At 37.3% G+C, this 23,033-nt stretch overlaps 1 protein-coding gene and 1 long non-coding RNA gene across 6 annotated transcripts in view; both read right to left on the reverse strand.

The window, feature by feature from the left end:
* chd2 (chromodomain helicase DNA binding protein 2) overlaps positions 1 to 8,566 on the reverse strand; it is a 32,261-nt gene extending 23,695 nt beyond the window's left edge. Inside the window, exons 1-5 of one of the 5 annotated variants that reach the window (XM_048256795.1) lie at positions 7,749 to 8,566; positions 7,284 to 7,395; positions 2,119 to 2,341; positions 685 to 771; positions 224 to 285 (exon numbers count right to left, since the gene is read on the reverse strand). In XM_048256795.1, the coding sequence (XP_048112752.1) occupies positions 224 to 285; positions 685 to 771; positions 2,119 to 2,341; positions 7,284 to 7,345 (434 nt within the window). In that variant the 5' untranslated portion in view covers positions 7,346 to 7,395; positions 7,749 to 8,566. Of the gene's footprint in view, positions 1 to 223; positions 286 to 684; positions 772 to 2,082; positions 2,342 to 7,283 lie in introns of all 5 variants that reach the window. The other 4 variants (XM_048256792.1, XM_048256794.1, XM_048256796.1 and 1 more) reach the window with 4 other exon arrangements.
* Positions 8,567 to 9,201: 635 nt separating this feature from the next.
* LOC125303203 lies at positions 9,202 to 17,157 on the reverse strand. The gene is made up of 5 exons (XR_007195028.1): positions 16,944 to 17,157; positions 15,348 to 15,402; positions 15,133 to 15,183; positions 11,573 to 11,631; positions 9,202 to 9,516 (listed from the first exon to the last, which is right to left on the reverse strand). It is a non-coding gene; the product is annotated as an uncharacterized LOC125303203 (long non-coding RNA).
* Between the last annotated feature and the right edge of the window lie 5,876 nt (positions 17,158 to 23,033).

Below are 23,033 nucleotides of genomic sequence, written 5' to 3' on the forward strand. Positions count from 1 at the left end.
CTTACATTTAATCCACTAGAATCAGTTTACTGAATTCTGTTATCTTACTTACCAAATTAGACTAGATAATATTGACATTTTATGTAGATTAAATATGTTTGATACCATTATATTACATTATATCCCAAAATAATATTGGGATACCAAGTGAACATGGCAGTTCATCTAAACAAATAACCGTGTGATCGTAAGTATCACAACACCCAGTCAATAATTCACTTACTTTTTCTTTTTCTGTTGATGTCCTTTTCTTTTAACACCTTCACTTTCTGAATCACTGCTACCCTGAAAATTAATAATAATAACCAAATAAGTTCCCCAGAGAGCCTGAGGATTTATGTTGTGATGTATGACCAGAGTACCACTAGAGTGTGCAAGTCAGTTGAGAAACTGATCAGCTTATTCTACCACCAGGTGGCGCTTCTGTATCAAAAATACAGTGCAAAATTACCTCATACCATTTTTTTTTAATTCTGGTATAAATAATGTCTAATTTGTTCTCTATTGATCAACAGTGCTAAAAAAATCTGATTCCCAAAGGAAGCCAGGTTCGAACTATATAATTTATCATCAATCTTTGTGTGTATAATAACCCCTAAATGGCCACAGACAGGGTTGAGTCACAGTGTCTAACAGCAGACATGAATAATACAAAACAAAGGAATAATGACAATAACACCTCACCTCTGCCCCTATGTTCAAACGTGAGGGCTCTTGTCTACTGCGGCTAGATCTCCGGACCCCATACACATCTGGATGCTCCTCCCACATCTAAGGCCATACACAGAGGATATGAGGATCACTTTGAGATCTGATGAACTTCCTATAACCCTATATGTCATTATTTTTAGAAATACACTTGGTTTTTTTTCCCCTTCTGCTTTTTTTCCTCTCTTGAATTTAAATCAATTTTAATCTCATAGGGCCAACATAATAAAGCATTTCTCATGAGGCTTGATAGTATTGGCTCTAGGGGGCTCTGGGTTCTAAGGCGACAGGGGCCAGGAAAAAAAACCCTTTGTAACAGGAAAACACTTCTTTTATTTATATCCCTTCATTCATCAGCATGAGAGCTCTGCATTTGTAAGTAATTTAAAGCCATATTGATGGCCGAAACTGCCCCATTCTTTGATAAATATTAAGTAAAGCTCTTACACAATCACCCATTTTCAGAAGGGAGAGGCACAAAAGGCCTTTTAAACGCCCATGGTGAGGAAGTGAGATTAAAGAGTGGTTTAATGACACACTCACCACTACTTGCCCTTTCTTTCAACCTGGAAAAACTGAACTACCCTTGATAGAAATAGATAGAATCATAAACACTACACAACTGGATAAACATAAGATTCAATCAAGGCCCATTAAATGTTGAGGAAAAACAACAGTTTGGCAGAATACCCGACTCATCTTTCATTGTGAGACATCACAGCAGTACTGCAAAAATGGCCTTACTCCCTTGTCACTACATGGCCGCCAGTTCAAAATGGCTCAGTGACTGATGGGTGACATTTTCATGCTTTCACAGTAACAAAAACAATGATTGGAGGGGGTACTCTCTTTCTATACTGCAGTGGTTGTCAACCTTTCTTGAGTCGTGGCCCTCTAATAATCAGGTGTGTTTGCGACCCCCCGCCCATCCCACCCTCCACCTGCGGGCTCCCTGCTCTTTTTTCTCCCCAGTTTTACTTGAGCTGGAGTGACGCTACCATCACAGTTGTTACGAATACGTAGAACAACATTTTCATGTTTACAGCCATTCCTGACCATTAACAATGCATAGCTAATAATACAACACAACTATGGGAGATTATACGATCATCACATACAATTATTACAGGAAGACTGCAATATTACTATTGCCAATTAGCTGGCACTTAGTTAAGACCAGACTGCCACTGTACAGACTGGTGTGATGATGCTGTTCATGAGTGTGTATTAGAAATGGTAATGGATATTAAACAAAACAGAGGAAAAGTGATGGTTTAATGTAGATTTTTTTTTTTTTTTTAAATCACACAATCTGGTGAACCCCAGAAATTATGTTGCGACCCCCAGGTTGAAAACCACTGCTCTACATTATACCTTTTTCACATCGGCCAACTTGTCTTTTTTCCGTACAGGCTTGTTTTTGGCCTCCCCTGAGGCATTCTGTGACTTGGACCCGGTGGACTCGCTCCCGGAGGCCGAGTGGCTGTCTGAGTCGGAGGTGCTGTTGGACTCGGAGCGTCGCGAGCGGGCCCGATCGCTGCCACGCTCACTCCGATGCTCACTGCCCTGCTCACTTTCCGACTGGCTGCCTGACTCCGAGGCCGAGTGGTTGGACTCCTCGGAGGCAGAGTTGCTACAACATCAAGAAAAAGGGGTGGATGGGGGGGGGGGGGAGGGGGAGGTGTTTACTTCACATTTTCCACAGCTAATGGACTGGGAGGAGCTCCTCTGTGTTTGACTGAGATTGTCAGTGCCTGCTTGTCTTAAAACTGTTATTTGGAAAAGAACTTCTGTTATCTGAGCGCTACTCTCCATCCACAGCAGGCTTCATTCGTTTCCAAATATGTCTAGATTACATAACTGCTCTCCAGTGATGCAAATGCAGAACAGTATGATCTGCATGATAAGTGACACAAGCAAATAACTGAAAACTTCAACAAGATTCAAGGGAACTGTGACAGAAGTCTCATTACATAATGATTTATTCACACGGCCACAGGGCCAAGAGTGCAACTGTTTCTGTCAAGGACACACAATCCTCTTAAAGCTTTAAATATACACCACTGCCACCATCACCCGCCGAGAATACGCATACACCATAGCAATACAGGAGCAACTTACGTCACCCGACACCAGAGCACTCTGCCATGACCCAATCGTCTAACTGACCTTTAGGCGAGAGTAACTACTGGTGAGAATGTCTCTATGATTAAGTGTAGATATTTTGCTTTTTAGGGTCACACATGCCTCTATGGGCACAAACATAATGTCATTGCATAAATGGACAATATAAAAAAAAATCCTGTGGCGGCATTATACATACAATTAGAGTACATCTATGTTGCAAATGCATTGTATGTCAGCAAATCTGTTGAATGCATCTGCAGAATGCATTTTCTGTCACGCAGACTTTATTTTTCATTACACTTATACTCGATTATAGATGTAATTAATTCTTGGGCAGTCTCACCAGCCTTTATGCTATGGAGAGGACAGGTGATTTACGGGACAGATTCTATTGGTGGTAGGAGAACAAAGGAGAAATGAGAGTGAGCCATATTTAGTCTGGCACTTGTCTCAACTGTTTGGGGGATCGCACAGCACCTTCACTTCGCCGCAGGGTGAAATACTTCCCATTTTCTTTCGTTTCTCACTCAGCATTACCGTGACTTAAAATAGACCCCTCTTAGATTACCTTACATGGTGAGAAGAATACATCCTCTAGTCATATACACACATATATGTACACATGCGCATACACACTCTCTCTCTCCCTCTCCAACATATCCATTTCCAAAAGTCTCAAATTTAAATCAAACCAACATTTTAATCAACTGCAATAGTATACTTATAGTATATATAATTCATGGGGAAAAGGATACAAATGGTGTTAAATACAATATTTAAAAGTTAATCCTGAATATGTCAAAAAGAACCCTTTAGGAAACGCTCTGATTTTTGTGCGATTCACAAAGCAAAAACAATCGTCTGCTGTGCCTGGGTGTCTGCTGTGCCTGGCTGCTGCTGACAAAGCAAGTGGGGAGGGCTGCCTCTCCCCTTCCGTCTTGCTGGCTACAGACAGAGGCGGGACTCAACCCGCTGCTGAATTACTATAGGCCACTGGGTTGCCATGCAGGGAATGTCCAATCAAAATTCGCTGCAAGCGTCTCTGACCTCCGAATCACTTCCTGCTTTACCTTCCTGTAGTTCTAGGGACTCTATCTGTATTGCACCAAGTCACACAGCCTATGCAGCACAAAGCAAGAGCCATTTTGTGACACTGTGGTGGACTTTCAGCTTTTTAATGAAGCAAATCACACATCTGATTGAAACTAATAAACCCTGAGAATATGTGGGGGGGATCTGGTAGAAAGGTGATGGCTATTTGAAGTGTTCAACTGGTCCAAAGTTAACATGTGTACACGCCTTAAGCATTTCTGATCCAATTTTGGATGAATGTGCTTATAAAATGGCTGCCACATACTCAGCATAAACACCACATCAGGGGTGGAAACTACAACTAGTAAATGGATGATATCTGCAAATAAGGCATTATTAATAACAAGAGCATGCTGGTTTTAAGTAAATAATAAACAGACAAGCTCAAACGTCTTTTACACAAGAAACAATTTAAATATTAACCCTTACTACATTGAGTGTTCAAAACAAATAGGTGTTCTTAATTGGGCAGCACCAGGCATAGAGGATGTTTCAAGTCTACATTAAACAATAGTGCCAATCATGTGACTTATCACTGACAAAGGTGATGATAATGATTAAACTCATCAAATGCACTTTTAGAACTGTGGGAAGACTTCAAAGCAGTGAACATGATACAATTGTTATTGTATGTTGTTATTGTATTGTTCAAAAGTAAAATAAATAAAACAAATATTCCTTACAGTTCAAATACCAATGCACCTCACGTCCCAGAATGAATATCCCAATATAATGCATGTATTGTTCTAATACTGATGTCATGTCTTCAGATTTCCAAATTGTTTTCCTAATACAGTCACAGAACCTATTTCGCTCAAGCTGACAGGTGAAAAGTTGTCAACATTCATGTGGTAATATTCCTATCCTATGGCTAGCCAATTATTGTACCAATTTAAGGGTCTAATGCAACTCAAGGTCCATAATTTGTGGGTTCCATACAAACACAGCAAAAAGTCTGACTTTGACGACTCAGGAACCAAGTTTGACACGTACAACATCAACATCCCGATATAGCCAAAACACACTGTATATTGGACAACTAGGTATATACAAAGTTATCCGGCATCCTGTTCTAGCCATCAATCACCTGCTGGTGAAGATGCTACATATTACACATCAGATCCAACAGCTCTTGGTTATACAAAGCCTTGCAAAAAAACATTGCATGCTCAGTGGAGTCACTTACAAAAGTGTTACATTGCCCTGCTTTGAAATTAATATAATGAATAAAGGACTTCGAGTCATTTAGCACCTAGACTGACAAGGGGCAGCTATGACTGATCACAAATTGGGATTGAAGTCTTGCAGGTGCCTGTGTAAGACCTTGTATGCTATGGCAGGAGAGTTATTTGGTGTGGTCCATAACAAATGACTAGACCATTTCACATAGCAGATATCTCAATCAGTGGCAATGGAAGCATGTCATCATGTCAGAGGCTGAGGACAGTTCTCAGGTCATCCCAATTCAATCAGGATTATAAATATGTTGATACTATATACATCAACACAACATTAAGATGAACAAAATGTTTAAATGGATACTGAGCAGACCTCTGTATGTCCTCAGCATGACTGTGTGTAGTGTTGCATTTGCCAGCTGATTAGAATTTATCACACATTACAAAATAAAAGTCCTAGGTTCAGAACAACGGCCATTTTTGAGTGTTTATTGAAAAGAACACAACATAGTGCAAAGCCTTCTGGGAGGTAAGTGTGGTTAGCACAGAGTGGTTATGTGTACAACTTACCATGTTTTGATTTCCCAAACAAAGTTCCTGCTACAACTGTTTCATCCTTGTGATAAGCTAATGCTAAAAACCCAAGATGTCCATGATTACAGACAAAGCCACAATACTGTAAAACATCCCTATAACCTACAAAACAGAGTATTGCACCTGTCAAGTGAAATAACTGAAATAATGACAATGCTAACTTGCAACAAGAATGAATACACTGTGACCATAGGCTATATACTGGAGCTATAAAGTGCCATATTGCTCAAAATCATTAATGTGAATATTATGTTCACAGTGTAGCTGAAGTCTGCTCTACATATCATTTTACTACTATTTAAAATGCAACTTAATATGTCTATCTATGCACTAAGAGATCTGATATTCATTCAATTGGCACATTCTAACTACATAATGGTTAGCAAAAATGAATACTTTTTAAATGACTGGGCTTAATCAATGCATTGCATGTATGCATATCTTGTCAATATTTACATGTTAACCTGTAGAATGCAGCATCAGTGTTCAAAACAAACAAAAGCACAAAGGCAACATAAAAACCCTTTAGTCAGAATTTAATCAAGTCTGTGAATTGGCTTGATAAACTGAAGTTTAAGTTGCACAACATACGTGTTTCAGGTGAAGAATGTGGTAACCAGACCACTACAAAATCATTTAGAGTGTGAAATGTCAAATATGTAAATCATTTCCCATGTATGGCCCCTTTGGGACCTTTAATGATGTTGACTAAGGGCACATGAAATATGATCAGAATATAACTCAGAAACAGCAATTTACCTTAGATATAAGCACATTAATACACATTAATTCCAGCAATGACAGGTATGGGGCAATTGTTTTGTTACAGACAAAGTAAAACAGCACTGTTTACAAATAATAAAAACTGAGTTCTTGCAATGCATTTAGGCCCAAATTAAGCAATGCCAGCAATGCCACCTAAAAAAAAAAAACACTTCAACATCAGTATTTAAATGTCAACACTGAGAGGATTTTGAGGGTTAACCATGTGATAAATATGAATAGATTGATGTCATTAATGCTTCAAATGACATATAGTAAATAACGACTATTTTGTAAACCAAAATGTACCATTAAATATTATGTACAGATGTTTTAGAGTATGTTCCCTACGTGGCATTTCTTCAGGTAACAAAACCAATGATGCATTGTAACAATTACAGCTATGTATTTCTAGAACACATGTCAATTAAGCATGAAATGTTGTTAAAAAGGGCATTAACGTTGCATGTAAAATGGTGCAATGCAGCACACTAATCAGACAAGGTCATTTTACACTGTCACGAAGGAACAAAAAAAATACTGAACCATGCCACTAGATTATCCAAAACTGAATCGAACACATCCGATTGCTATGCATTTGAGTTCGGATGTCTTACATGGGCCTCAATGGTCAAGTCATAAGTTGTTCAAATGCTGGCAAAATTAGGGTGTGGCTATTTAGCAACCTCAAGGTCAATGATCCCAGGCAAGTAAAAATCCTTGAAATTGCCATTTAAATACATACACAGGTGATCAACCATGCTTGTCAGACTTTACAATCACAACACATGCCAAAAAGGGGTAAAATACATGAGATCGTACCTGGAAGCATTGCTTTGGGTTGATCCTTCATCCTCCTGTTTTTTAGACTTATTCTTCATCATCGTTGTTACTTGAAAAGTTTTGGTATGACGATGCTATGTCCAGGTATTTACTGTCAAAAGTTGAAAGAAGGGTGAACTATCACACATGCTCCACCAGCCTGCTTTTGCTAAAAGGACAGCAAAAGCCTCGGCGTTGCGACAGACGTGGGCTGTATTAGCCTACAACCGGACATTTAAAAAATGAAATATAACAATCAAAAACAGAGCATCATGTATCGATAGCTGTATGATACCTGCTCAATACTAATCGATACTGAATAACCATGTGTTGATTCCATTTCAAAGTGATCCATGTACTGGGCCACATACATAAATTCGAACTGCGTCACCACACAAAGGACTGATAGAAGCTGGTTTAAAAAGTGAAACTGTTAAAAAATAAAAAAGATACAAAGTAACCTACCTATTTCCATTCAAAGACACCGGAGGATAAACCATCCACTGTAATAAGTTACATTCGTGCCAGCAAAAATCGACGTTATATTCTTTACGTCTCCGAAATGCAAAAATACACTGTTTAAAATATTTTAGACTATTTTGTAAACGAATTGTACTAATACTGTCCAGACAAGACTTCAGAATAGCGGGGTCGAGACTCTGAGGTAACTAGCGAAGCGCACTAAAAATGGAGGAGCGCCATGGCTGCCAGAGCAAGGCAGGGAAAACAACGACTCGCGCATTCACACTACAGCGCTGGTGTTCTCGACGACATAAACGGAATTTACTCGGAAAATATTAATAACTTCATACAGATCACATGTATATATTTTGTTAAATGTCAAAAAAGCGACACGAAGAGCCAATCAAAGTTAGAGAGCCAGCCAAAAGCCTGCAGACTCTCGACGTGTTCCACTTCCCAAGGCTCATCCGCCATCTAGAGCTCCTTCCCAGCTCTGAAAGCTTAGCCTTTGATTGACGTTCTTTCCATTTACCCAGCACTCAGGTGATATACTAAAGACCCACCCCTTTTTATTTTGAACAAAAAATGTAACTCAAATATTATGTTTCATAAGAAACTATGTAAATATTCAGATAGCTGAATATCCCTTCAATTAAAACTATTTCCTGAGTCAGATAGTAGGGTTATAGTTAAAGAACTGCAGAGGAGATTTTATTTTCTCAGCCAACACTTCCTGTTCAGACAGGAAATGAGACAACAGGAGCCATTTTATGGTGTTAGGGGTGACTTGGACACCATTTTATAAAAAACAATTACATCACACCAAACTCTTGTTTAAGTAATGGTGTGAGAAATAAAAGCAAAAAGGGGGAAAAAAAATAAAAATATATATATATATAATGGGATTCAATTGGAGTGGTGTGGGCTTTCTTATTATGGTTATGCGTTTTGAATAATATCCAACTAAAGAATAAAACCTGCAGCCTAAAAGTAATTTAAACAGATATTCTTCGCAACACGGTATGTCGAAGAAGTGAAAAAGAACCCATTTCCGCTTAAATGCGAAACTGATGCAGAAATTCAAATCTAAAAAGAGGGTAGCTAGAGCACCTAACCAGTGAATATCTTAAATTAAGTTTCCGAACTTTAACCTGTGAAAAAAATTAAACGAAATGTAATGTAAATTTAATTTGAAATGAAAATTAAATGTAAATTATTTTGTCCATGACCCATTTAGGCTAGGCGAAGGTCATTATATCTTTGCGTAGGTAAGTAGTGAAAGCCCAGTTTGTTCCTACATTAAGAAAATCAAGTCTTGTGGGTGTTGAAGATTGTACATAGCATTTAGGAAATAGCATCGCTGTTGACCTCTACACTAAACCAAAGGCCAGTTTACCCAAGTTTAAAAACTACATTTTGTTCAATGTAACTAACCAAGGACAGAAAGGCAAGATTCTTCAATAATTTACTATTTTATTTATCAAAATTACATTCGAATTTGAAATTATACATAACATTTACTTTCCTTGAATGAGAAGACACTGAACGTTTTAAATAAATCAAATTAAAACTCAATCACAGCAAAAGGACAGTTCAACTCCATTTTAAAATCACATTATTGATGCAGCCACATCAACAATTACAAGCAAAAGCAAAACATCTGACATTCCAAATTGCAATCAGCACAAAAGATAAGAAAAGGAAAAAGGGAAAAAATAATATTCGCCTCCTTCTCCTTCCGTCTCCTCGTGAATCTCCAGTTGTATGGGGTCTTAATGGAATTAAAAAGAAAAGGAAAGAGATGTAAACCCCAAATTGCATTTGAAAGCAAGTTTAACATGTCATGCTATCTTAATTGCAACAGCCTATCCAGACATTTTCTCCCAAAACAAACTAGCCAAGCTAAAAATAAGCAAGCAAGTCTTAGCATAGCACAAACTTAGAAATAGAACCATAAACAACAACTACCTGGTAACAAATACTGAATAAGCTAACCAGGATAAGATCGCTATGTTACACGTCACCATTACAAAACAACAACTGCGGAAGTTTAGAAACAAACTGCATCAAATCTGATTTCTCAAACAATCGGTTCATCATAGTAAATGACGAACAAAGTGACCATAGTAACAAACTAGTATAGCACTGCTTACAAAGAAAGACTGGGGACCAAAGCAACATAGCTACCTATTTACGTAAACAAAGTCAGTTCTTCTATTTTACAGGTCTCTTCACACTATTTTACAGCATCTTGTGTAATGTGAAATGCTGAGTGAAAACATCTGCAAAACAGCTTAAAATATATTATTTTTCTAAATTCAGCTGTAGATAGCATCAAAATACACCAATGTAAACCATTTTTATCTGTCCACAAATGTCCACAATCTGTGAAGTGCTTTATCAACCGTTTTTGTCATTATGGGATGTATGAAGGAATTTTGTTTATAAAGTGGCCATACTTAGTTATTATTTAATTTATAATGATCCACATTTTTGGAGCCGATTCAATCAGAAAACAGCAATGGAAATAGCTTTTTTTGGTTGTCAAATTATGGCCAGGGTTTGAAAATAAAAGCCAATTGTTACTTAAGGCAACTTTTTTGCAATTTCATACCAAAAACTTAAACAAGTTGTCACCAGTGACATGGTATCATAAAGCTACTAGGTCTTCACAAAGGATAATGTGGACATGCAGAAGCCTAATCGTCTCAACCAAACAAACAACAAATGTAAGTGACAACACATGTGACAACAAATGTCTGTCTTTGTGAAAACCAGGTTTTTCAAAACATCATAAGTTTTGCCTAAAGTTTTGTGAAGAATATTGATGTTCATGTAACTGAAAAATAAAAATTTAACCCCAAAAAAACTCCCTAATTGATGCCTATTAGATAGTCTTAGAGCCCCATACACATCCCCTATGAGTTTCTTGTAATAAGGTAATGTCCCAGCATCAGGTGATGTTAATTAGTCATAACACACTACTACATAACACACTACTACTACTACATACAAGTCGGGTTCGGTTATCTATAAATCCTATTCAAGTCCATAGCCCAACTGTCAGAATATTGATCTTGTATATTATCAATAAGTTGCTTCATTTTTAACTGAAGTCAAACTAAAGATTGTTTCCCCGAGATACAGTGGTGGTTGAAAGGGATTATTTGATTAAAAGACTTCTTATTTTATATTAATATTAAAAACAGGGCAATCTAACTGTATTGGGATATAAAATATTAAATCGAGCCTTAGATATCCAAAGGGAGTTTGGTTGGCTTGAATATGTTTTCATGGCATCCCTATGCAAAGACCCCATGTCCAAGAAGAAGAGTAGAGTATATACACACAATGTGTCTGAACACGTGTGTGGGTGGGTGGGTGTATGTGTGTGTGTGTGTGTGTGTGTGTGTGTGTGTGTGTGTGGGTGGGGGGGCGAGTGTGTGTGGTCTGATGAGGGTGCAAACAAAAATAGAATTCAAAAGTGAGATGAGAATTTTAATCTTCATTTAATTTGTGCGATAAATGTATTCATACTAAGTGGCCATCACAGTGGCAGGCTATTCACAGTCAATAATCAGAAATACTTGAATACTATGTATTCAGTCCATGTAAGTGCTTTCTAATCAAAGTGTACATAGCTATATGTCAGAGTGGGAAGGGGGCATCATAAAACATATCCTGTGGCAATTAATGTAATGACCAAAGACAACCTTTGAATGTTAAAACAAAATCAACAATGCAACACTATGCTCTGAAGGGCAGTGCCAAAATGACAGACATTTGCAGTAACATGTATGAAATGTTTACGAAGGGAATAGACTTACAGAGTAGTCTTCAGGTTTTTCTGGATTCCTGCTGAAGCCTTGCAGTTCACATACTGGCTCTGCAAACAGATAGTGAAACGTTAGAAATGTGTGTGTGCATGTTTCAGCAAGTCATTAAGGTAGCGACTGGGATAATTTTACTAATGAACTTTTTTGTAAACCTTGTGACATTTTCGGTCACAAAAGCAATCAAGTTGTTAACCTGAGGAGAAATGCAGTTGAAATAAATACTTCTCCATTGTTAGTTATACTTCTGGGTGCTATTTTCAGTAAACGAAAATAACATTCATTTGTTGGTCTAATAACTTGATTTCAATTGTCTTCAAAAGACAAACATGTGGAACTTGTTGAGAATGCATTGTCCATGTAACTCAGAGTCATTCTTCTATATTACCATGTTTGGAAACATAATGTGATGTTTAAGAAAAACATCATACTAGGCTACAAAATGTCTGCAAATGAGAGCAAATTAGATGTGATATCTTTGTAGACTATCTATAGAGTAACAAATAAATTTAGGTACCTTTCAAATTATAATAAAAAAAACAACGTGGTTGTGGTTTGGCATGTCATGCATTTCAAGTCACAAGTCTCATGAAAATATAACCCAACTAAACAATTGTCACCTTTGGCTTACAGCTATATGGGACCTCTGAACACTAACTAGGATGGTACAATTTTTATTTTCCCTTGAGACTATATCTAGTACACACTCAATTTCACAAAGATAATTATGAAAGCCCTCATTTCAGAACACCATTTCTATCGATTGACATAACATTTTTTAAGGAGAATACTTTAGTTTAGTTTGAGGCCAGTTTGCCTACTACTGCATTTCAAGTGTTGGAGTTTTACAAAATGTCTCAGCGCCGATAAAACTAATTCTGTAGAGTTGTTGAAAAAAGTCCAAGTTCCAAAAAATATTACCGGTAGTATTAGCAGAGACTTTCTAATGAGGAGACACAGCACTCAAAGAATCTCCCATAGAAATGTATGGGGTTAGTACTTTGTAACGCAAAGATGGCAGTTCCACCGCCAAAAGTTGACATGTGAATACATTGTGCCAATCATGTGGTATATTGTGAATACATCGTGCCAATCATGTGTTGTGATCTCGCAGCTGGAGCGAAGTTGGTGTGTCGCGCAAATAGATGTCGATAAGTGCCCAAAAAGCGTTGCAATATGGCCGCCGAGTGGAGGGACTTGCCTAAAAGGACTTTGGTATTAGTAATGTGTAGTGCGCTGTAGGCTACAGTAGCTCCTCCTATGCACTTAGCAAAATAGAAGTAGCAAGTTGATTGCAATATGCAACCGCACCATTAGATGGCACTACATCGTACACCTTTAAAATTTAGTACCACTTCATTTAGTACCACTTCCAGCTCTCTAAACGTTTTGTGACATCATTCAGTCTTCCTTTGAAATTTGCAGCACCTTGACTCTTAAAGGCCAATAACTTTTCTTAAAGAGGTCATTTAGCCATCAAAATATATTATACAACAGAAACCAGTCAATTCACAAATCACAAGACTGACTGCAGACCCTCCCCCCTATGACCGGTTAGTAAATAAAGTGGGGGGAAATTGTAGCCCAGAAGCCAGCCCGATTTTAATCCCGATCACAAAAATTGAGGCCGAGAAATTCGATCTGGCATTGCTCCATTGACAAGCCTCTATGCCCGTATGAGAATCAGCCAACCGATTAAATCATCCAGGCATACTAAACAATGGATAGATGAGCCTATTCATTCACGTGACCTGAGCACGCTTTAGTTGATTTTATTTGCAGCAAAAAGCTTGTTGCTTGAGAAGCTAGACGTTCAGATGTCGCAATCACATCTGTTCTACAATATATTTCTAGCGCTTTCACTAAAAAAAAAAAAAAGACAGAAAACAGCAATTAGCATTCGTCAAGAAGGATGTTTTGACTGTTGTCCCTACAGGATTCACAGTAGGCCATGTCATTGCGCTGATTGGTTCGGTGTATCCAAATGTGTGCAGTGGCATTTTTCCTCCTGTATCGGTTAAATGGTACATTTACAGACTCAGAGGGCTATTGAGAGTTGGCCCAGAGCCCTTTTTTTAGTAAAGGCAAGAAATGTCAGTGAACTTTTTCCTCTAAAGGAAGAGTAGACCATAAGTCTAATGCTTCCTGTATTTGACGCCAATTCAGTTGACCATTTCCAATGCCAAAATCTGATGCTCAAACGATATGTAATGCAACAAGCTAGGTCTCATTCCAGACACTTACATCAGTGTACTTCATTGAAGTCAAGTTTGAACACTATGCACTTACTAGGGGCGGTGGTAGTGTAGTGGTTAAGGAGACAGGCTAGCGTGCAGTAGCCTGAAAGTTGTGGGTTCAATTCCCAACTTCCACCGTTGTGCCCTTGAGCAAGGCACTTAACCCCAAGTTGCTCCGGGGACAATGTACAACAGACTGCTGTAGATTAAAAAAAAAAAAAAAAAAAAAAAAACATAGCTGCTTCCTCTCCTTCCACTATCTAACCTAGATGGCAGACACCATGTCCAACATTTCACACTCCATCTTCTCATTATGGGCACACCATCTGAATACTGGTGGTGTGCTGCACATTGCCATAGTTGTAAATGTGAACACATGTGCACTAAAAATATCAAGTGTGGCAGAATGTGAAATGAGACATATTTTAGGACTGTTAATCAATGTACAGCATTCAGTTCACCGACATTAGTCGTGAATGTAATTATGTAAAATGCAGAGGGTTTTTAAAATATAATGGAGTATAATGGGCATTCTTGCAACTGCTTCTTTTGTATGTTTTCCTTATGTCTGGCCCATACGTGAGTTTATTTCAATTAATGTGTTCAAAAAACGGTTATGTGGAAGTAATTAAGATTACTTCTGAAGTTCAACATTCAGGTCAAAAAGGCAACCGGCCATATCCTTTGCTTCTGTGGGTGGAGCTTAGGTATGCTAATAGGTAAGTGAACGCCATCCTAAAATGGTCAATAGCATTTCTGTAAGATATTTACACATTAGAGAATATGGTATAAAACATTATGTGATTATTTCATATGTATTGTTTTTGATACAAATGAACTTATTTTAATTTTGTCATCACAAATACATGTCTGCGTAACTGAGAACTGGCAGCATAGTAATACTCGCTTGTTGCAATTGGGCTATTAAGATATGATATTTGGCTATTCAATTGAGGAAAATGTTGGTGTAATTTACGTAAGTACGTTTTTGAACACAGAAACACAAGCATTTCAAATAATATAGTATAATAACAGCGTCCTTCCAAAGAACATTATTCCAGTAGTATCAGAAAGTCTTAGTCAATACACAAAGAAAAGGCAACATTGGCCAATCCAATCCTCTTGGAGTCACATCAAACAATGCAATTCTCTTTTATAAAAATCCATATTAACAAAGCACAGCTGTTGCAGATAATAATATAGCTTTCCCTTAATTTAAGAAATGCTTACATTTACAAGTAGAACCATGTCATTAAGGCATGCACATCTTTTATTAATTGGTCATTAGGCATTTGAGACTACCTCTACAATACTTACAATTGTTACTACGGTCCAGCACTGGAAACTCCCTGCCCAGGCAAAGCTCCTCTAAAGAAAACATAAAATAGTAATGACTCAAACCGCAATTACGTACAGGTCAAGCAACATGAATTACAGCACACCCTACTGGTTATGTACAGGATGCAGAGCATATTCATTTATTAATAATTCATTTACAACCTACAGGACTCCAAAATTAAATTTCACATTACCTTGACTTGTTGTCTTTCATTGAGTTTTCAATAATTCACTGCTTCATGATGGATCCTGAAAAGAGAATATTAAGCTTAATTAAATCAATTGTAGTACACCTTTCTTTGTTTTTGAGAGCATGCAAGTTATTGTAAACCCATTTAAGTTAAACTTAACCTCTTCTGAATATAACTATATCTGTGCTCTTTCATGTTACATTTTAATTGCACGCTTATAACATCAACCTCTGCCAACTTCTTTAGAACATAATGACTATTGTGGCTTTTCACATAAATTTATTTTATTTCCCCAAAAATAAACCAGGATTGTAATGACAATGACTCTGAATCAATAAAAAAATTATATATATACACACTTAACATGAGGATTATGCTTTGCTTTTATTATGAAATGTTTCAGGCTGAGAGAATTACATCAAATGGAGGACACTGGAAACCCACAAAATGTCGTCTTCAAAATGAGCTTAATGTAAGGATTTAAAAATCAATACAGACTAAATATATAACACTGGTCATGAAACAGTGCAAGCAATGAAGTGCTTGCTTAAGAACTAAGAAAAAAAAAACTATTATAACCTAGTAGCATTATATGACCTTGAATTTGAATATATTTTATATCACAAGGCTAAATGTGTAGTTTTTTGCATCAATACTCATTTTGACATACCTGACAAAGTGCATGAGCTTCACAAACTTGGTCTAAAAATCAAATGTCCCCCTACATAACATTTTAAGTTGAAAAGTTGTTTTCTGTAAAATTTTATATTCTTTTTCCAACCCTTACCACAAAGAGTTAAAGGCCAACACCCTATTTATAAACTTCGACAAATACTGTAGAAATGTTTCTCTAAACATTGTACATCCTACAGCAATAACATAATCTTTCAAGAACCTTAAGGACCTACACATTTTGAAAATATGTCTTTAATTTTTAATTCAAAAACAGGGCTTGCATAACAGCAAAAATAAATAAAAGTGTTTAAGTCTAAACTAAATATGTAGGCTTCTATCATGTCTTCCATCATTGTTTTTGCTACATTGTAACTGTAACTTTATTCCAATAAGACATTCTTCCTATTCTGTTTTAAATTATGGCTCTTTTAAATATAAGTAGCCTATATGCAAAACATAGTGCTAAAATGTGTTTAGAAATCCGTAGAATCTCGACCCTGACCATGATATGTATGGAAGTCTAATGCACAAACACAAATCTGAAAAGCGTTTTGGTCATTTAGAACATTTTTAAGCGAGAGCCATAACAAGGACATTTGCCCCTTCAAGGACAAAGCACATTTTAAATGCGTAGTAAGCCACCATTAGGTAATACACGAGTTTAAATAAGAAATTTTCGTTCTTACCTACACCTATACCTAACATTCGCCGGAAAAACGACACGTGAGCAAATTTTATATCGAATTTACCTCTAGAAATGCGATTTTACGGAACTTGTTTGTCTTTCCATGTAGGCTAGGCATCCACCATGGCCATTTTTACAACAGGCGGCTCAACCCTCTTTTTCCTCCATATTGGAACGGACTAACGTAAAAGTACACCTCAACTCAACATGGGGACATTATGGTCTCATTAAAACCTTACCATAACTCGTCTCAAATATTCTGTATGTAGATCTGGACACAGTGTTGCCATTTTTCTTGCGGATTTCGGTCGTTTTGACGTCGTCTTGTTTCTTCGTCTCTCCTTCATGTTACAATGTTGCCGTGGCTCCTCTTCTCTTCCGTCTGCACTCCTCAAGCGCTCGAGCTGTTATCCAGTTTCAGCGGACTGCCCCTGTGTTTTAGCGTCAGCGCGCTCCACTTCCTCCCTCTCGGCAAGCGAGCATTGTGGGTAAAAATGGAAAAATACCACATTTTTACGTACAGATACATTGTAACGGGTTCACATACTCATTGAAAATTCAGTTTCCCTCTGAGAAACTATAAGGTTTTATCACTGTAAATCATTGTATCAATGTATCCTTGTGTTTTTGTTACACTGTGTGCTATTGCATTACTGCTGTAGCCTGTTAATAATGTGATTTCCCCATGGCATTTCATTTTTCTTTCTAGGTCTACAGTCATCGTTTGCACCTAAACAAATAGCCTACAAAAGTCACAACATCTAGTAATTCACAACATCTAGGTTTTCATTCATTTCTGGTCTCATGGGGTTTTTCATAAATATTGGCTGGAAATACAAATAGGCCTACAATCTGAGGTGAAAATACACTACAGAAAGTTTGGGGTCACTTTCCATTCCACTCCATTATAGACAGAATACCAGCTGAGATCAGTTGCATTGTTTTCAGTTTTCAGATTACAATTGCAAAAGGGTTCTCCAATGTTTTCTTAGTTAGCCTTTTAAAACCATACCAGCTTAGTAAACAGAATGTGCCTTTGGAACATTGGATAAATGGTTGCTAATAATGGGCAATGAAACTATTGCATTAAGATCAGCCATTTTTTTTTACAACAGTTAAGAATCCTTTTGCAATTATGTAAGCACATAATGTAATCTGAAAACTGCTGTCCTAATTATAAAAAACAATGCAACTGATCTCAGCTGGTATTCTGTCTATAATGGAGTGGAATGGAAGTTTCACAACTTTTGACCAGTAGGGTATGTCACGCTTATCTGTCAAGGTTTATATCTGTCAAATATGACAATTTACGTAGCTTCTGAAAGTAGATAAAATGTCAAATTGACTCAATCTTTAGAGCTGACTAATAGATTCACTTGCTATTGGTTAACTACACAAAGACTAGACTAGCCTAAGGCCTAAAATTGGCTTGGATTGTGTCTGATGGTCCTGTTTCTCTGCCTGAAATGGTCCAATTCAGAGACACAACATACAAAGACAATAAGAAAGAATGAGGCAAAAGATATATGACATTGAAATATAGAACATTTTGTATTCATTTTTGAGTAGATTCAGTTCAGTTACAAAACTTTTGACATGTTGAACAGTCACACTTCAGCCGGTGGCTAGGCTATTGTAATCCCACAACAAATCTAAAGCTATTTCCTTGATCATTATTCAGAAATACTTTTGACAGAAGCTGAACAAATATGCCTTTATACCTCAACAGGCCACAAGAGGCTCCCTGCTGCTTTATGAACACTTGAGAGCACCCACTGCATAGACATGGCCAGCACCTCAGTCAGTGCTTGTCTGCATACCATAGGCGGTAGCTTAGCAACTGTAACTGGATCAATCCTGTCCCTCCCCCATGGCTCTCCTCTGCCACGTTGACAATAGTGCAGACTGAAGTGGCCTATGAAAAATATTGTGAAACAATTGAATGTTTAAGTGACTCACTGTTGTTGTTTTTGTTGTTGTTGTATTTTGTAATGATAAGGGGGTATTCCAAGTACGTGGTTTAGTGACAAACCTGGGTAAGTTAACTCAGAGTAAGTGGTAAACCTCAAGAACTGTATGGCTACATTCTCCTAACAAAACAATGTAATAGGGCTCTTATTGTAGGAGGTTTACTGCTTACTCTGACTTAACTTACTCAGGATTGTCACTTGAACCCCCAGAAGATGGGGTATAGGCTAGGGTATAATGATTTCTACTGATTTCTTCAGGTCTCTTGAAAACTAGTTCAAGAGTGCATTTTCATATTAGTTATAAGTAATCATGCAAAGTGAAAAGTATCCTACATTTCACAACAGCCTTTGGTGCAGACAGTCAGACACACAGACATTCATCACCACCAGAGGGTTGTCCACTGCGGTCTATTTGTTGAATAAGGAGATTGCGCCATCATGTGGCTGGTATGGGGTCAGAACAACGGCAAAAAGATTGTGTGCCCATGAAAAGATATTCACATGTGATTTGCACAAGTGTAGAACCGTTTTGTAACTGTGGAATTAATTTGTCTGTGTGCAAAAAAATGCATACCTGCAGAAATATTTTGTGCACTTTTGTCCACGGGGATTTAGTTTGAATGTGTGTGGAACAGCTTTATAGGTCAGTCATTTTATGATAAAAGGTTGAACAAATTGCAACAGAAGAAAACTTAACTGATTTTGTATCCTCAATATGTCCTGAGTAAGGGAAAAAAAGCCCCGAAGAATCCCAATAGGGGAAAGTTTAGAAAAAGACCTAAACATACCCTATTCATGCGCCTACACAGTATTTTTCTCACGCAAATAGAGGGAAAAAAATTAACCTTCACATATCACCATGAAAATTACTGAGTTGATTACTTACATCAAGACAAACAAAAATGTATTATACTTTTTTTAAATTGTTTGTTAACATGGGCAAACAGGGCATAATGTAATTACGTATAGCTAATTTGTATAAATACCACAACGGAGCTAATAGTCCAGGAAAAAGTCTGACCCAAAACTAATTGCAACAGAATTTATTTTCACATTTTTATATTTCAATTGGTGATCTAGACACCATAGTAAAATACCATGAAAATCCAGTTGGTGGAAATATGTTAAATATGTTGTTTTGCATAATAGACCCTTTCAAGAAAGTTCCATTATCAGCATCATAGTTGGCCCCACAAGGCTTCCGATTTAACATTCCATATGTTATCTTAATGCAGAGGAAGTAGATTGGGAACCAAGTAGAACGTTCAAGCACTGTTTTAGTTTACCTTGTTGAAAGGGTCTATTCTTCAGCAAATACTGACACATTCTAAAAAATATCTGACCCCATCTAACTTAACATGGAATTTTAGAATCTTACATTGTTGAGGAACATTCTTTTATTTTCAAAGAGTGAATTTCTTTGGCTTATTTCAGACTGGTTTGTTGCTCTTTAAATAGAGCCAGTGTGTTTTTGCATTTAAGTGTTCCACAATGTTCAAGCTATACAGACACATAGTTAAGCATTATCCAGCCTAGGAAAGTGGTTTTGGTTCTGATTTAGAGGTCACTGAAACATACATTATATCACACTAAAGTATCAGTTCATCATTTTCCAAGACTTATATTGACCTCTTGCCCAGGGGTTGACTGATATATTGTCTGTCCAATCAGAGGGGCCTGTATGATGCCCCTTTACTTTGCACAATTCTTGTCTAAAACAATAATCAGACAGCACAGTATGTTTATGTTAGTGAATGCAGGAAAACTGTGAAGGCAAAGTTGAAGATGGACATGATAATGTCCAAAATCGACAGAAGGGTGCAGATGGGATAACTGCAGTTAGCCTCCAAAAAAGTGACTCTATTGTTGTGACATCTGGCAAAAAGGTACATGCTATACTAATAAATATAGTTTAAGATTAATAATTAACAATGCATGCCTATGCATGGGTCATGGTTTTACCAAAGTCATGGAACAGTCAAAACTATACATATTCTAAAAGCATATGCACTGTGCATGAAATATAGCATTAATCAACTTATGTCCCATCTTCCTCCATACCATGCATAACACATACTCCTCTATTCTATAGGCGAATCAAGTGAACAGCTGATACATTTGGCCTGCACTATTAAGGGAAACAAATTAAACACCTTAAACTATATATTTTCTGAAAGCATATACCCTTCAGAGGAGATATAACACCATTTAAGACATTTCCCATCTTCCTCCATGCCATGCAGAATACATTGCCCTCTATTCTGTAAAGGCGAATCTAGTGTAAAGTGAATACATTTTGGCCTATACTGTCCGGGGAAAACAAATTAAACACCATAAATTATATATTTTCTATAAGAATATACCCTCTACATGAGATATAATACCAGTTAAGACATGTATTATCTTCCTCCATGCCTTGGACAATTTGTTTGTCAAATGTTGCAATTAGTTTTGGGTCACTATAGCTATACTTAATTACATTATGCCCTGTTTGCCCATGTTAACAAACAATTAAAAAAAAACTTATAATACATTTTTTGTTTGGCTTGATGTAAGTAATTAACTCAGTAATTTTCATGGTGATATGTGAAGGTTAATTTTTTTCCCCCCTATTTGTGTGAGAAAAATACTGTAGCGTATGAATAGGGTATATTTAGGTCTTTTTCTAAACTTTCCCCTATTGGGATTCTTCGGGGCTTTTTTTCCCTTACTCAGGACATATTGAGGATACAAAATCAGTTAATTTTTCTTCTGTTGCAATTTGTTCAACCTTTTTTCATAAAATGACTGACCTATAAAGCTGTTCCACACACATTCAAACTAAATCCCCGTGGACAAAAGTTTTTCATTTGTTGACCCCTATTTTGGCTTAAAATGACTAGACTACTACAGGCAGGGGAGAAATGCGACATCTATCTTTCGTGTGCAAACTGGATCTACGAAGCTAGCACTGGCACTGCATCTTACTTCTGTCCTGTCTGTGTCACTGTGTATTTTTATTGTGTCCTGCCTGTAAATAAATATGCACGTCTGTATATTGCTGTACTGTATATGTTTTTTTCTGTAGTATTAGAAAAACACTAATGAACACAGCCACTTCCTTATGTGTGTCAATATAGGCTACTTGGCTAATAAAACATGATTCTGATATTGATGCTGATTTTAAAAAAAGGGTTGCATTATTAGCACATATTTTTCTAAGTTATGCACTATTCAAAATCCCAAAGTCACTTTACAGTGGTTCAAAGGGTAACTACATTGGAGAGGGGGAGGAGAAAAGTCTCTTGGTAAGATTTGAAGGTAGAGATGGAGAAGCATTTATTGAGAGGAGTAAGAGAATTCCTGATTTTCCAGAGCCCAAGATGGGAAATCTACAGACATTAAACAAGAGAGAGAGAGAGAGAGAGAGAGAGAGAGAGAGAGTAATGGATAAAGTGTTATGCAGCACGAGGAACGTAAGAGATGAGGAACAGGATTTTAAAGTTACAGGACAATGGTGATGGCCGTGCAGCTGAGAAAGGATGGGGTTGACGTAAGCAGATTGTTTAGAATGGACGAGAGCAGAACTTGCAGAGTTTTGCAACTAGCCATTGTAGGGATATTACAGAGAGGCCAATGAAAAGGAAGTTACAAAATCAATACAGGACACTGTGAAAGCATGGTTAAGGTTTGTGCATCTTTACTAGCCAGGACGTAGGTGAGCATTGTTGTAGTGGTGCAAAAAAGCAGTCTTGGTGATGGGCTTGATTATGTAGATCAAAGAGAAGTGGTTAAGTATAGTATAAGTATAAGTGGTTTGCAAAATAAGTGGATGCAATTCGAGAAAAACTGGACAATTTACATATATCTTCACTTGGGAAAGTGATCGTGCCTCTAGATATTTAAATCTGAAATACAACCCAAACTATTGAGAGGGCTGTCTATCGGATCACATGATGAAAGTTAAACCATATTGAAAAATACTCATAAAAGAAGTTTATGAAGTTGTAAAGCAGCCATTCCTTCCATTACTAAACATACCGGTAATGGTCGTAGTGAGAATCCGGATCCTGTAAGTACTTGACCATCACTTAAAATCTGACTTATCCAGCAATGAGTCTGTTTATCGGCAGGAGCTTGAACAGCTGGTGATCTGATGCATTCAGAACAGCTTGGAGTTAAACATTTAAGGCGGCGGAGATTATAGTGGACTTCAGGAGGCACTTTTTGGTGATGCTCCCCCTTACAATATCCAACAGTCTAGTGAAGACCTTCAGGCTCCTGCCTGGGAACTAGCATCTTAGGACCTGAGGTGGGAGTCCAACAACAACCCCACCCTTAAAAAGACTCAGGATGTACATCCTGAAGGAACTGAGAAAG

This window comes from Alosa alosa, chromosome 11 (genome assembly GCF_017589495.1).
Source record: "Alosa alosa isolate M-15738 ecotype Scorff River chromosome 11, AALO_Geno_1.1, whole genome shotgun sequence".
NCBI lineage: Eukaryota > Metazoa > Chordata > Actinopteri > Clupeiformes > Clupeidae > Alosa > Alosa alosa.